The 11,482-nt window shown below is 56.8% G+C and overlaps 8 protein-coding genes across 8 annotated transcripts; 1 reads left to right on the top strand and 7 right to left on the bottom strand.

The window, feature by feature from the left end:
• Positions 1–49: 49 nt before the first annotated feature.
• SDRG_15790 (hypothetical protein) lies at positions 50–628 on the bottom strand (the record flags this gene model as incomplete). The annotated part of the gene is made up of 5 exons (XM_008621972.1): positions 50–63; positions 116–251; positions 305–371; positions 422–510; positions 553–628. Coding segments are annotated over 5 exons (382 nt in total), but the record flags the coding sequence as incomplete, so codon positions are not given.
• Positions 629–2,341: 1,713 nt separating this feature from the next.
• SDRG_15789 (hypothetical protein) lies at positions 2,342–3,375 on the top strand (the record flags this gene model as incomplete). The annotated part of the gene is made up of 5 exons (XM_008621971.1): positions 2,342–2,496; positions 2,543–2,777; positions 2,835–2,969; positions 3,015–3,148; positions 3,195–3,375. The coding sequence occupies 5 exons, from the start codon at positions 2,342–2,344 to the stop codon at positions 3,373–3,375; spliced, it is 840 nt and encodes a 279-aa protein (XP_008620193.1).
• A 35-nt stretch (positions 3,376–3,410) lies between these two features.
• SDRG_15788 (hypothetical protein) lies at positions 3,411–4,381 on the bottom strand. Its single transcript, XM_008621970.1, has one exon. It carries the CDS (start codon positions 4,322–4,324, stop codon positions 3,443–3,445), a length of 882 nt encoding a protein of 293 aa, XP_008620192.1. The 5' UTR covers positions 4,325–4,381; the 3' UTR covers positions 3,411–3,442.
• Positions 4,382–5,185: 804 nt separating this feature from the next.
• Positions 5,186–5,690, bottom strand: SDRG_15787 (hypothetical protein). Its single transcript, XM_008621969.1, has one exon. It carries the CDS (start codon positions 5,682–5,684, stop codon positions 5,283–5,285), a length of 402 nt encoding a protein of 133 aa, XP_008620191.1. The 5' UTR covers positions 5,685–5,690; the 3' UTR covers positions 5,186–5,282.
• Positions 5,691–6,278: 588 nt separating this feature from the next.
• On the bottom strand, positions 6,279–6,892 carry SDRG_15786 (hypothetical protein). Its single transcript, XM_008621968.1, has one exon. It carries the CDS (start codon positions 6,807–6,809, stop codon positions 6,357–6,359), a length of 453 nt encoding a protein of 150 aa, XP_008620190.1. The 5' UTR covers positions 6,810–6,892; the 3' UTR covers positions 6,279–6,356.
• A 1,155-nt stretch (positions 6,893–8,047) lies between these two features.
• SDRG_15785 (hypothetical protein) lies at positions 8,048–8,486 on the bottom strand (the record flags this gene model as incomplete). The annotated part of the gene is made up of 1 exon (XM_008621967.1): positions 8,048–8,486. The coding sequence occupies one exon, from the start codon at positions 8,484–8,486 to the stop codon at positions 8,100–8,102; it is 387 nt and encodes a 128-aa protein (XP_008620189.1). The 3' UTR covers positions 8,048–8,099.
• A 432-nt stretch (positions 8,487–8,918) lies between these two features.
• On the bottom strand, positions 8,919–9,608 carry SDRG_15784 (hypothetical protein). Its single transcript, XM_008621966.1, has one exon. It carries the CDS (start codon positions 9,539–9,541, stop codon positions 9,059–9,061), a length of 483 nt encoding a protein of 160 aa, XP_008620188.1. The 5' UTR covers positions 9,542–9,608; the 3' UTR covers positions 8,919–9,058.
• Positions 9,609–10,420: 812 nt separating this feature from the next.
• On the bottom strand, positions 10,421–11,024 carry SDRG_15783 (hypothetical protein). Its single transcript, XM_008621965.1, has one exon. The coding sequence runs from the start codon at positions 10,907–10,909 to the stop codon at positions 10,469–10,471; it is 441 nt and encodes a 146-aa protein (XP_008620187.1). The 5' UTR covers positions 10,910–11,024; the 3' UTR covers positions 10,421–10,468.
• Positions 11,025–11,482: the final 458 nt, after the last annotated feature.

The raw sequence follows: 11,482 nt of genomic DNA, 5'->3' as shown, positions 1-11,482 counted from the left end.
ATGTGATACCAGTTGGAGCGGTCGCTGCATGCATTGTTGTCGCACGCGATCATCGCGCCAAAGCTCTCGCCGTCGCAGATGCAATATCGCTTTTCCTTGCGCTTTGCCTTCTTACTTGGCCGAAGGCTGTCGTTCGAGGTATCTTCGCCCGACGTCATGGCGTCGTCGGGAGTACCTGCCCGTGGCCGCTTGGCGTCGCCAAGGGCCTTGATGCGGCTGCGACGGGCCGCGTCGCGCGGGCCTTCGCGGATCTAAATTGCATGCAATGATCATCGGGAGGCGTCCATTCCGCTGCGCAACGTACGTAGGTCAAAAAGGACATGATGGTCGCCTTCTCGTCCTCAAACATGGGGACCGTCTCGCTGAAATGGCTACATCACAGAGAGGCATGAGGCCTTGGGCGATAGCAAGAAGCGCGTACGTGGCGACGCGGATCGCAAGGTCGTCTTTGGTCGCAGGCGATGGCAGCGGCAGCTGGTGGTAGTCGACGTACCGCTGGAGCGTGTCGGCCTACGCCGAGGTTAGCGCTCGAGGTGCGGCGGCGGCGGCTACCTGGAGGCTGCAAAAGTCGACGCTGAGCTCGCCCGGGTACGTCGGCAGGCTTGCGCTGCGCATTGAGATGCCCATGGATGGGTTGCTACACGATGGAAATCCGAAACTGTGCAAGATCGCGTTTTGTGGAATCCACGTCGAACCTCCATAAACGTATATTTGCAGATCTCGCCAGCGGCTAAACCCACGCCACTGGAGCCGACACCGCCGACGGGGTACGAGCTGCCTGCACAAAGCAAGCTCGCGACGCTGGTTGCAAGAGTTATTCATTGATAGGTAAAGCCTAGTTCATGCGCCTGTCAAAACATGGGAGCTAGCTTACGGCAGATTGGGTCGGTAGGGTGTGGTTCCTTGGTGGGATGCGGTGGTTTGGTTGGGTGTTTCTATCCTGATAGAACCTCCATGTCTCGATATCGAGTTGGTATTTTAAAAGCGTATTTCGCTACATGTATTCTCTTTTTGTATTGACATTTCAATGTTTGGAATAAAACATTCACCTGCCATTAGTATGTACTTGGATACGCGAATTCCACGGCGTCGAGCTTCACTGAGGTACCGAAGGCGGGAACTTGCAACTAGATGACGGTACTTGATTGTGGGCGCTGAGTCGGGCGTCGGCGCGGTCATCTACAGCTGCCGATCATGAATTCGCGGCCAGCTCTCGCGGTACCAGCACACCTGCACGAATGTCTAACCACGTGCTGGCTCCCTGGAGATACTGACTTATGGCCTCTCTATAAACATAGGATTGCCGTGCGCGAGACCATAATTTGTAAGCAAATATCATTAAACCGAGGGAAGAGGCTGCAAACATATCGGAGGCTGGGGTATGCCATTCCTCACATTTCAATTCAAATTTAAATTCAATCTTCATCTTTCTATGCATTAAATTGGCGTTTTGTAGCCCGCTCATTGCGCCACGTCATCGTGGGTCGCCTGGACAACTTTTCGCACGCAACGGCGCATTTGAGATCGACCTTTGGCTATCAGTGCCAGTCACAAACGATGCAGCGGGTCCAAAGTTGATAGCAGTGCGACTCAGCCGAAAGTCCTTTCGCGGAAGCACCACGCTGGGGTAAAAGCTGAGGCAAATGGCCCACCAAAAGAATCAAGTGCAAGCAACTGCAAGGTCGCGACCGTCTAAGTAATGCAAGTACTTATGCAGTGATCTACTAGGCCCAACGAGGTGACCGCATCACTATTGTCGAGCTCAAATGCATGCGAATCCATGCATGAATTCGATCTCCAACGCTTTTACTGGCGCAATATGCTTCATTGGCACGATACCGGCCCTGGAGATTGATGACGCACAGCGCCGGCTGCAGCGCGCGGAGGTCGTGCTAACGCCTGCGCAGACTGGTCTTTGTATCACTTCTCGACGCCTCGTGGGGTCAAGCACTGGCCAACGGCCGTGGGTTAATGCCAACGGCGCACCTCTGCAGCACAACACTGGCTCAAGGCCACAGACGGCAGACCAAATCCGCGGTCCGCAGCTTGAGCCGGTGACGAGATGCCATCCGTGCCAACCACGTTGAAGAGCGAGATGTCGGCGACGGGGCATTCGACCTTGTCATCGGTGGTGTTTTCGAGCTCTTGAAACTGCTCGAATCGTTGCGTCTTGATCGGAAGAAGCGCTGCGAAGGTGCGCCGTTGGCCAGTGCTTGACCCCACGAGGCGTCGACACGAGCTCCAAACGAGCTGTCGGCGCCGGCGATCGCATCACCAACGTACCGGTATGCTGGCTTTTCTGCGCATCCGGATACCGTGCCGCTCGACAGTTGCACTTTTGATGGACGCTCGCCAGCCGCTCTTGCCGTCGTCGGCGCCGACCTTGCGCGACCGCTGGCCGCTCGCGGCCTTCCTTCTGATTGTCATCCTCTTTGTCTGGGGCTCGGTCAAGGAGGCCATGCTCGACGATGCCCTCGGGCCCAACATCCTCGTTTGGTACGACGGAATCTATTCCTCATGCGCTTCATGATCATGGTGCCAGGACATCGACGTCGCCCGACGCGCCGCTGCTCTCGCTCGATGCTGCTCCGACGAGCGTCTCCTCGACGGCGCCGCTCGTCGTCTACCTCTCATCGGGTGCCCACACACCGTGCGCAACGCCGTCGACGTTGCATGCTGCGCTGTGGCTGCACCTGCATAATGCGTCGGCGGTCACCGAAGCGCACGCCTTCTTGCAGCAGTGGCTCGTCGCGCATCCGCAGCGCACGCACGCGCCGGTACGATACCACCACTAACTCATACATACCACTTGAGCCCACCCTCTCAATCTGTAGCTCTGGCTCGCGAGCGACGATGCTCGCCTTGCTGCGGCGCTCGGCCATGCGATCGTCGACCGCAACTTTGCAACGACATCGCTGTTTATGCCTCTCGAAGGTCTTATCCTCATGGAGGCAGCGCTGCGGCCGTGGGTACGTGGCAGCGTCGTCATGGCCGCTCGAACAAAGCTCGTCTAGGCCTGTAACGACGAGTCACCACCGTCATCAGGGACCGCACTGCCAGCGTCTCTCGGCTCGCTCCTCGATGCGCAGCTGCGCGTGGTGTTCGCACACGGCCGCGGCAGCAAGCGCCTCGTCGACTCCATTCCCTGGTACATTCCTATATGAAAAGTCAGGTCCTCATGGTCCATGCTGTAGGCACGGGCAGAAGGCCTTTCATACACTCAATGCCACGTCCGAGCGTTGCCTCACGCCAACCTGCGCCGCGACGACGCTTGCGTACGACAATTTGGCGTCTATCGAGCTCCGGGACACGGTTGCCTTCCCGCCGTCGGCGGTCGTTGCCGCCGTCCTCGCCGGTGCCCTCGACATCAGATAGGATACCAAGCAAATACTATCCAAGTATCCTATCGCGGGTTTATCTATATTATGATGGCTGCTTTCGACTAAAAGGCGTATTCGCCCGATGGATCAAAGTTCGGACCCTTCTCGCTCTTGCGCGCTTCGGTCGTGACGGGCGTTGGCGGCGCCGCGGTCGTGACGGGCGTGATGATGGGCGCTGGCGGCGCCGCGGTCGTGACGGGCGTGATCACGGGTGTGATGATGGGCGTGGGCGGCGCTTCGTGGTGGACAATGTGTTCGGGGTGCGTGGGCGCATACAAGATGGGCTCGGGCGTCGGCACGTACATCGACGTGGGCGGCGACGACGGCGGAGTCGAGGACGCCTTGGGCATGGGTCGGGAGATCTCTTCTTCGACGTACGATGGCGGCGCGCGTGTGACCTCTTGCTCGACGTAGTACGTCTGGGACGGGCGCACAAACATGCTACTACCGCTCGAACCGCTCGACCGGCTCGGTGACGCCATCGACTTTTTGATGTGGGGCATCGAGGCAAAGTCGAGCTCCTTGGCCGCGAGGCTGCCGCGCGCCTGCTGGAAGACGTCGGTGCCCGTCGTGTTGGCGTGGAAGACTGCGAGAAGCGCGTCGACCCAGTCGTTCATCTCGTGCTCGGTGCCCGCGGCAATGAGGAGCCGGCGCGACGGCGCGTTGATCGCAATGCGCCAGATCGTCGAGGCCGACCCGCCTGTCTTCATCGAGTCGGCCGGCATGATCTCGAGCACGTCTTCGCCACACGTCTTGAGCATGATCTCGCCCTTGACCTCGCCGTCCTGGAAGGTAAAGTACCGCAGCGCGTTCTGCGTGAGCTCAAAGTACCGCGGCTTCCAGTTCTTGCGCTTGAGGAGGCCGCCGCCAGAGCCCTTCTTGAAGAGCACGCCGGCCTTCACCACGGGCTCGCCGTGCTTGTTGACGCGGCCGGTCGCTGCCATTGTCTGTGCAAATCCAAATATGGCATGGCCTCAAGATGCCATTGGACACAACAGGCGAGTTTTGACCAATGAAAATGCGTCGAACGACATTACACGGGCGGGGAAAAAAACTTGGTCCGGCCTGCGACGTGGGCTATTTGCACGCAATTTTCGCTTGTCAAGCCGCATTGCACAACTTTAGCATCATTTTTGCAAGCAATCTTCTTGCTAACGTATGTTAGTAGAGTAGCTAGTGCAGTAGAGCGTGTTGTGCAAGCAAGCATAGTCGTTGCGGCAGTCGAGTGGTCGTGCGAGGCACCGACCGTGTCGGTCAGATCCACCACCGTAAAGGTGGAGGGAGCCAGACCAACGAACGATACCTCACTCGATTGCGTTATACTCGATATTTGCGTTATCGCGAGAAAGCCCATGCTAATATTTGCGTATCGACTCGGTAGGTTCCCACAGGCCTCGCCATTTTGCATGATCGTCGGTGCAAGTTGCGTGTTTTTAAACTGTCAAGGACACGGTGCGACAGAAAGGACATCCGGGGCAAAGATCCGAGCAGACGCTTGCCCATGTCCCGCCGCCAAGAGCCCGACACGAGCCCTCACAGCCATCTCGCTGCCCATTGGTCTACGTCATCGCTCGGTGTGGCAAGCTCGGTGATCTGGCAAGCTGTTGCCAGCAAGCTATGATAGGCTTCAGAGGCAGACGTCCGTCCCGCCATTTTACGTTACTCAAACAACCCTATTCAGCGCATCACGGCCGTGAGCCCTAGCCCTGACCTGCAATAGCATACCACGTGCGATGACCCTTGCTACTGAATTTCGACAATTGATGAATCGATCTCGAACAGCTGTGATCTGCAATGTGCAAGTAGACAAATGTGGAAATCTCAACTCAGAAACGTCGAATTGTCGCCAATGGATCGACGACTAACAAATCGATAGATAGTTAAATAGGTATAATTTGTCGCTCATCGCAAGGCAACGATCGGGCGCGGGCAAAAGCAACTCGATTTCCGAGTCGCCTTGGTGGGTTTGGCATGCGACGCCAAGATCGTCAAGAGCGCGGCCATCCACTCGGTCATTTCGCGGTGCGTGGCCGCCGCCAGGACAAAGCGGCGCGTCGGTGTTTGGATCGCAATGCGCCAGCCCGTCGACGCCGAGGATCCTGTCTTCGGGAGGTCGACCGGCATGAGCTCGAGCGCACTCGAGTCGAGGTCGTCGAGGCACACCTGTCCTTTGCACGCGCCGCCTTGGTGCGTATAGTAGCGCAGCGCATGGTCCGAAAGCTCAAAGTAGCGCGGCTTCCAGTTCTTGCGCTGGAAGAGGCCGCCGGCGCCACGTTTAAAGAGCACGCCCGACTTGATCGGCATCGGGCAAATTCAAAACTGATCCAAATTCTGCTTCTTCGTGCGTTGATCGGTGTCGTGTGACAGGGGGTGACCACAACCAGTATCCTCGCTTAACTGAAACTCAAATTTCGACAAAGAGAATCTAGACGTGCAACGTTGACTTGCTTGAATGGCAACGTCGACTTGGTCGAGTGGCCGTGATACTCCCACGTGACAGCCTCGTCGTGGCCGACAGTCGACTAACCACGATTAGGTTGTCGGTTGTGGGCGACGGTGGCGGGTGTAGCTGCAAGGTCGTAGTCGTTGCGTGTTACATGATCAGTGGGCAGGCTATTGCTACGACCAGGTAGGGAGTGGCTCTGTCGCACACTACTCCTGCATCGAGAGGCAGTAGCCGTCATAGGACACCAACCGACTGCAAAGAATAGGTTAGCTGAATTTCATTCGTGATCTCCGTGTCGGGTTGTAAGAGGCATGAACCCAGGTACCATTGACCGTTCTCGACTGCTCATCGACAATAACACGCAGCCAACTACACCGGTGCCGTCGTTACCAAGGTCGCTCCCCAGCACGCTGTACAGCGTGCGCAGCGATGTCGGTGCGCCACAAGGTTGGTAGAGAGTTAAATACGTTCGATTGTGTTGACTTAAGGATAAATAGACGTCACAGACATAGAGAGGTCGCGCGATGTCTCTAGTAGAGCGCTCCTCCGATCGGAGCTGTTTTGGCGTGGGAGACGCGGCCATGGAGTGGGTGGATCTGGGATGAGAGGCCGCTGGCACACGTTTGCATCTTGTGCGTCTTGCACGTCGCAATGACGAACAAGAGGGCCTGGACCCACTCGTACATTTCGTCTTCGGTCGCGGCCGCGAAGAAGAAGCGGCGGCCGTTGGTGTTGAGGCAGATGCGCCAGTTGGTCGAGGCCGATTTGCCCGTCTTGCGGCCGTCGCAGGGCATGATTTCAATGTCATGTGCTGCCAGCGACGCGAGGGGCAGCGCACCCTTGAGCTTCCCGCCCTGCTCGTCGTAGTAGCTGAGGTGGCTCGACGTGAGTTCAAAGTAGCGCGGCTTCCAGTTCTTCCGACTGAAGAGGCCGATGCCCGAGCCCTTCTTGAAGAGGACGCCCGTCTTGACCGTGGCTACCATATTAACTCGAACTGGCAAATTGCAAACTGGATCATGGAGCGGGAGCGCACACGACAAATCGGCTCCGACTCTCGGCAATTTTTTGACGACGCTAACACACGTGTGGCGTCCCGCCAGCAGAAACGTTGGCCCACCCCGGGGTACCCATTGGCGCTAATGAGGTATTGGTATTCTATTTTTATGGTACCTAGGAAACCAAATGAGGTACCGAAAAAATAGGGGAGGGCCCTATAACCATACAGAAGTTGAAGTGCATTTGCGCGTAACACGAGGTCGCGCCGCGTCACTGCTCGGATTCCTGGCTTCCTCCGCCAGCATGCGTGCAGAAGCCGCACTCGGGGCCTGTCCATGACGCACAGTCGGCGTCGTCGTATACAAGTTACGAGTTGTCTGCAAATGTTTTAAACCAAAGACGAACGAAGGGTGGGTGGTTTTTTGCAGCGGACCGGGTCCTATGGACGGCTAGTATTGCCACGAGCTCTGATCGCCGGTCCACTTGCTAGGATTCGGCGAATCCAGTGCATGTGTGGCTCTAAACTCCTCGTCCACGCCCAAATCTCGAACGGCAACCAGAATCTGGGCGTCTGGTTACGAGATCCGAAGGCGCCATGGGAGCAGATTCCTCTCCAACGGCGACGACTCGCATCTTGCGATCGTCAACGAAGGCAGCATGCCAAGCGATGACACCTTGTAGTAATCACTCCCGTCCTTGCCAGCGCGCGGGCGTGGGATAATCGCACAATTGCATCTGAGGCGGTCCAGATTGCAGTGGTGGTTATCTTCAACATTGGCCTGTCCGCCTTTCTTTCGATTGGTATTATACTGCAGTCGGATTCGCTAGTAGGATTGCCCTGCCTCCTATAATGATGTCCAAGAATCTCGCACCCGATACGTTGCCAGGAAACCACCGGGACGCGTCAAGAGCATCTGCATGTAGTGGACATTGGTTCTCGCAGGCCTCGTGGTCGTGCGGATCCAGTGGCCGCTGCTCCGTCCTCTGTATAATACACTGTCCTTTCTTCTGCACGCTGGATCGCGCTGCGGATACATTACGATGGTGAGAGCACCAAGCACACAACGCGCTCAGAAAGGACCTCCGGATGCATGCGCGCCCAGACGCATACCAGAACAAGATCAACAACGTAGTAGGACGCACCGTCGCCGCCCGTCCGTGCACTGCCGAGCACCAAAATGACGCCTCATCTGAGCTCTGCGTAGCAGATCTGAATGCAGCTACCGGTACGAGCAGTCATCCTCGCATTAGCATACGGCAATCGAGCTGTTCTTGGTTTACGCATTGCGTAGTACATAGCGATCGGTGTCTTTTCCTCTGTCGTGGTGGCGCTGGAGCGCGGCCGCCGCGCGTACGAATGCATCTGCCCACGCTCGCATGTCGGCCTCCGAGTTGGCGGCGAGCAGTAGCCGCCGTGTAGGTGTGCACACGCCGAGGCGCCAGTTGGTCGACGCCGACGACCCGGTCTTGACCGCGTCGACTGGCATCATTTCGATGCTGTCGACAGCGGCAACATCAATGTGGCCGCGCAATGCGCCGCCTTGGTGGTTATAGTACGAGAGATGCGTCTCGGTGAGCTCGAAATACCGCGGCTTCCAATTTGTGCGCTGAAAGAGGCCGTGGCCCGACCCGCGCTTGAAGAGGACGCCTTTGTGGATCAGCATTTCGGGACGAAGTGCAAAGTGCAAAATGGGGCAAGACGACTTTGCTGCATTCATGGGACCAGCACCCGCACGACGAGAAATTGTGTCTTCTGAACCGCGTTGCGTGTTGGGTTCCGACTCAACATTTTCCAAGACGCCGATTGCCCATGCGCCAAACTTTGTACTCGTTGTTATCATGGTTACCATAGAGTTACTGCGGTGGCACGACCGTGAGAAGCAAGTCGATCGATGCAAGCGACCTTGCACTACGTTCTTATGTACAATAGCAATATAGACATTGCGATGTGCGATGCCAGTCGACAATTGAAAGCCATATCCTCACATTGCACTCTTGCGCGCAGCCACGGCCCGGCGAGCGAATGAAGAAGAAGGAGATTGCTAGTCTCTACGTATGCGAAGTCTCTGTGCAATTATGAAGATAACGCGAAACACGTTCATATATATATTGCACTCTTCGTCGTCATGCCAACGCTGCGAGGAAGTCTCAAAAAGCAGTAAATTATTAGTAGAGCGACGCGCGTTGGCTACCAGTGGCAACACGCGTCATTCGTATCGCAGACCGCCGCCGTCGGCTACGCTGCGACGTCGATCTTGGTCAGCGCGAGCTTGACGATGGGCAAGCTGCCATATGCGGCGGGCTTGGCGAACGGGTACTTGTGGAGTTCGTTCTGTGATAGCGTCGGCCGTGACCGCGGTGTCGTGTCGAAGCGCGGCTCTTGGTGTAGAACGCGCAAGAGCGCGTCGACCCAGTCGCGCATCTCTTGCTCGCTCGACGTTGCAATGACGAGGCGTCGGTCGTGCGTGGCTACAACGAAGCGCCACTGCGACGTTGGTAGCGACGCGTCAGCACCCGTCTCCGGCGCCAGCGTTTCGATCGCCTTGCCCGAGAGCCCATCGAGGTTGATTTGCCCTCGCGCCTTGGCATCTTGTTCGAGCACCGAGTAGCGCAGCGTGCTGGACGTGAGCTCAAAGTACCGGCGCTTCCAGTTCTTCTTCTGGAAGAGCCCTTGGCCCGACCCTTCCTTCAAGAGGTACCCCGACTTGACAAAGGACATGCTCGTGTGCGGCAAATTGACCAGTGAGCTGAATGGATCCGGCGGTGATTGCTGCTGCGGATTGCTGTCGTAAAATTTAAAATCCGTGTGGATGTCTCGCGTAGGGGGACCCATGGGAATTGCGTTATCCGGATGATCTTGCCTGGTGGCACGCAACTTTTCACCCCACCGCCGCAATGCCGGTGACACGAGCAACGACCATGGACGCTGCCAACAAAGTCGTCTTGTGCGTGCACATTATCCACAAGGTTGTTTTACTGTACAAGGGTTCGATAGCGTGGTGTGTTTTGGCCCCACAAGCACGAACGAGGTAGCTATGCGTAGCGTCGATGGTTGCCCAGGTGAAATGACGGTGTCTGAGTTTATTATTGTGCGCTGGCGCCAACGATGCGACTGCCAAGTACTACTGATGTACGTGTATGTACAGACAGGCCAATGCAGCGAAAGCTTGCCGTGCATCTCGGAACGGCCAAGTCCATTGCCCCATTGAAGCAGCTTGATGTTGCGTGTTTTGGAGCATACAAAAACAGTGATGATTTCGATCCTTTTTGGGGGGTCCCCAAACGCGGCGCTGGATTGTTGCCATTGCAGCTGTGCTACCAACATCGGCACCAACTCCATCCAACGGTCCAACGCCATCAAGCGAATATTTACGAGCACTTGCGTAATGACCCGAGCCAGGTCCCTGCGCTGGCAAGCCCAGTATCACCTACTGGGACAGCGACGCAGAACGAGTGTCCGCAGCGCGATAATCCTGAGCCACGAGCTCCGCCATGTCGCCGACAGCATGAAAATTCGCATGATCCCGACCAAGCATCGAATCTACGGATCTTATGTTCCGAGTTCCCCGTCGTTGCGTTCTCTAACAGTAAGCAGAAATCACAAGAGGAATACATCACATTAGTTGTTCATAAATATCAAGTTGAGCTAGAAGGATTCGGCGCGCGCAGCAATGTCCGTGCGCTTGCTTGGGTTGTAGTTGGTCATGTCCGAGTGCCGGTGCTTGAGGCCGCCCTTGACGACGCGCGATAGCGCGTAAATCCACTCGTTCATTTCGTACTCGGTCGACGCAGCGAGAAGCAGTCGACGCTTGGGCGTCTGGACAGCAATGCGCCAGATCGTCGACTTGGACGTCCCAGTCTTCTTAGAGTCGGCCGGCATGACCTCAATGGCGTCGCGCCCAATGCCGTCAAGGCGCACCTCGCCCTTTTTCTTGCCCTTCTGGTAGCTGTAGTAGCGCAAAGTCGAGTCGGTGAGCTCAAAGTAGCGCGGCTTCCAGTTCTTGCGCCCAAAGAGGCCGCCCGCCCCACGCTTGAAGAGGAAGCCGGTCTTGACAAACTCGAGGGTCGGAAGGGGTTGGTTGTTCATGCTGCTGGTCAGTGTCAATTGCAAAAGTGATGAAGTAAGAGAGGTGACATGGCCTCTGCAGCAGCGAGGCCTTCTTGGGATCAATCGAATATTTTGCGCAAAACCAGTGACGGCCCATTGCCCCACACGAGACATGGCAGCGGATGGGCTTTTCCCAGCTTCTACAGACGTCGCTGGCACCGCACACGCTACATTGGACGTACTTTGCCCCAGCGATTATCCCATTTTACACGAGACGTGATGGCAGAGACGAATTCCCGAGGACGTGCAAAAGCATGGACGTCGTCATCGTCCTCGTGTCTGGAGGGACACGTGGACTCGGTTCCAGTCGTGAGCGTCTTTGCTTCTCGACGCAGCATACGGCAAATGCTGGGTGGGGCCCTTGCTGGTCATAGCCAAACTTCTGCCACGCGGCTGTGAGCGAGATGTCATTAGCTCGATGCACCATGAAGCGGTTGATGGAACTGGCCGCGGCCAGCATTAGACAGCTCACTGCCAACACAATGTCGTGCATCGCTCCGGCGACTGAGACCCGTGGCCTTGGTTACATTGCTCTCGACCACGGATCTAACG

The sequence above is a fragment of the Saprolegnia diclina genome (assembly GCF_000281045.1).
Source record: "Saprolegnia diclina VS20 unplaced genomic scaffold supercont1.102, whole genome shotgun sequence".
Classification (NCBI taxonomy): Eukaryota; Oomycota; class Saprolegniomycetes; order Saprolegniales; family Saprolegniaceae; genus Saprolegnia; species Saprolegnia diclina.
Note: the sequence above shows the minus strand (reverse complement) of the source record. Positions and strands in the feature narration are given on the sequence as shown.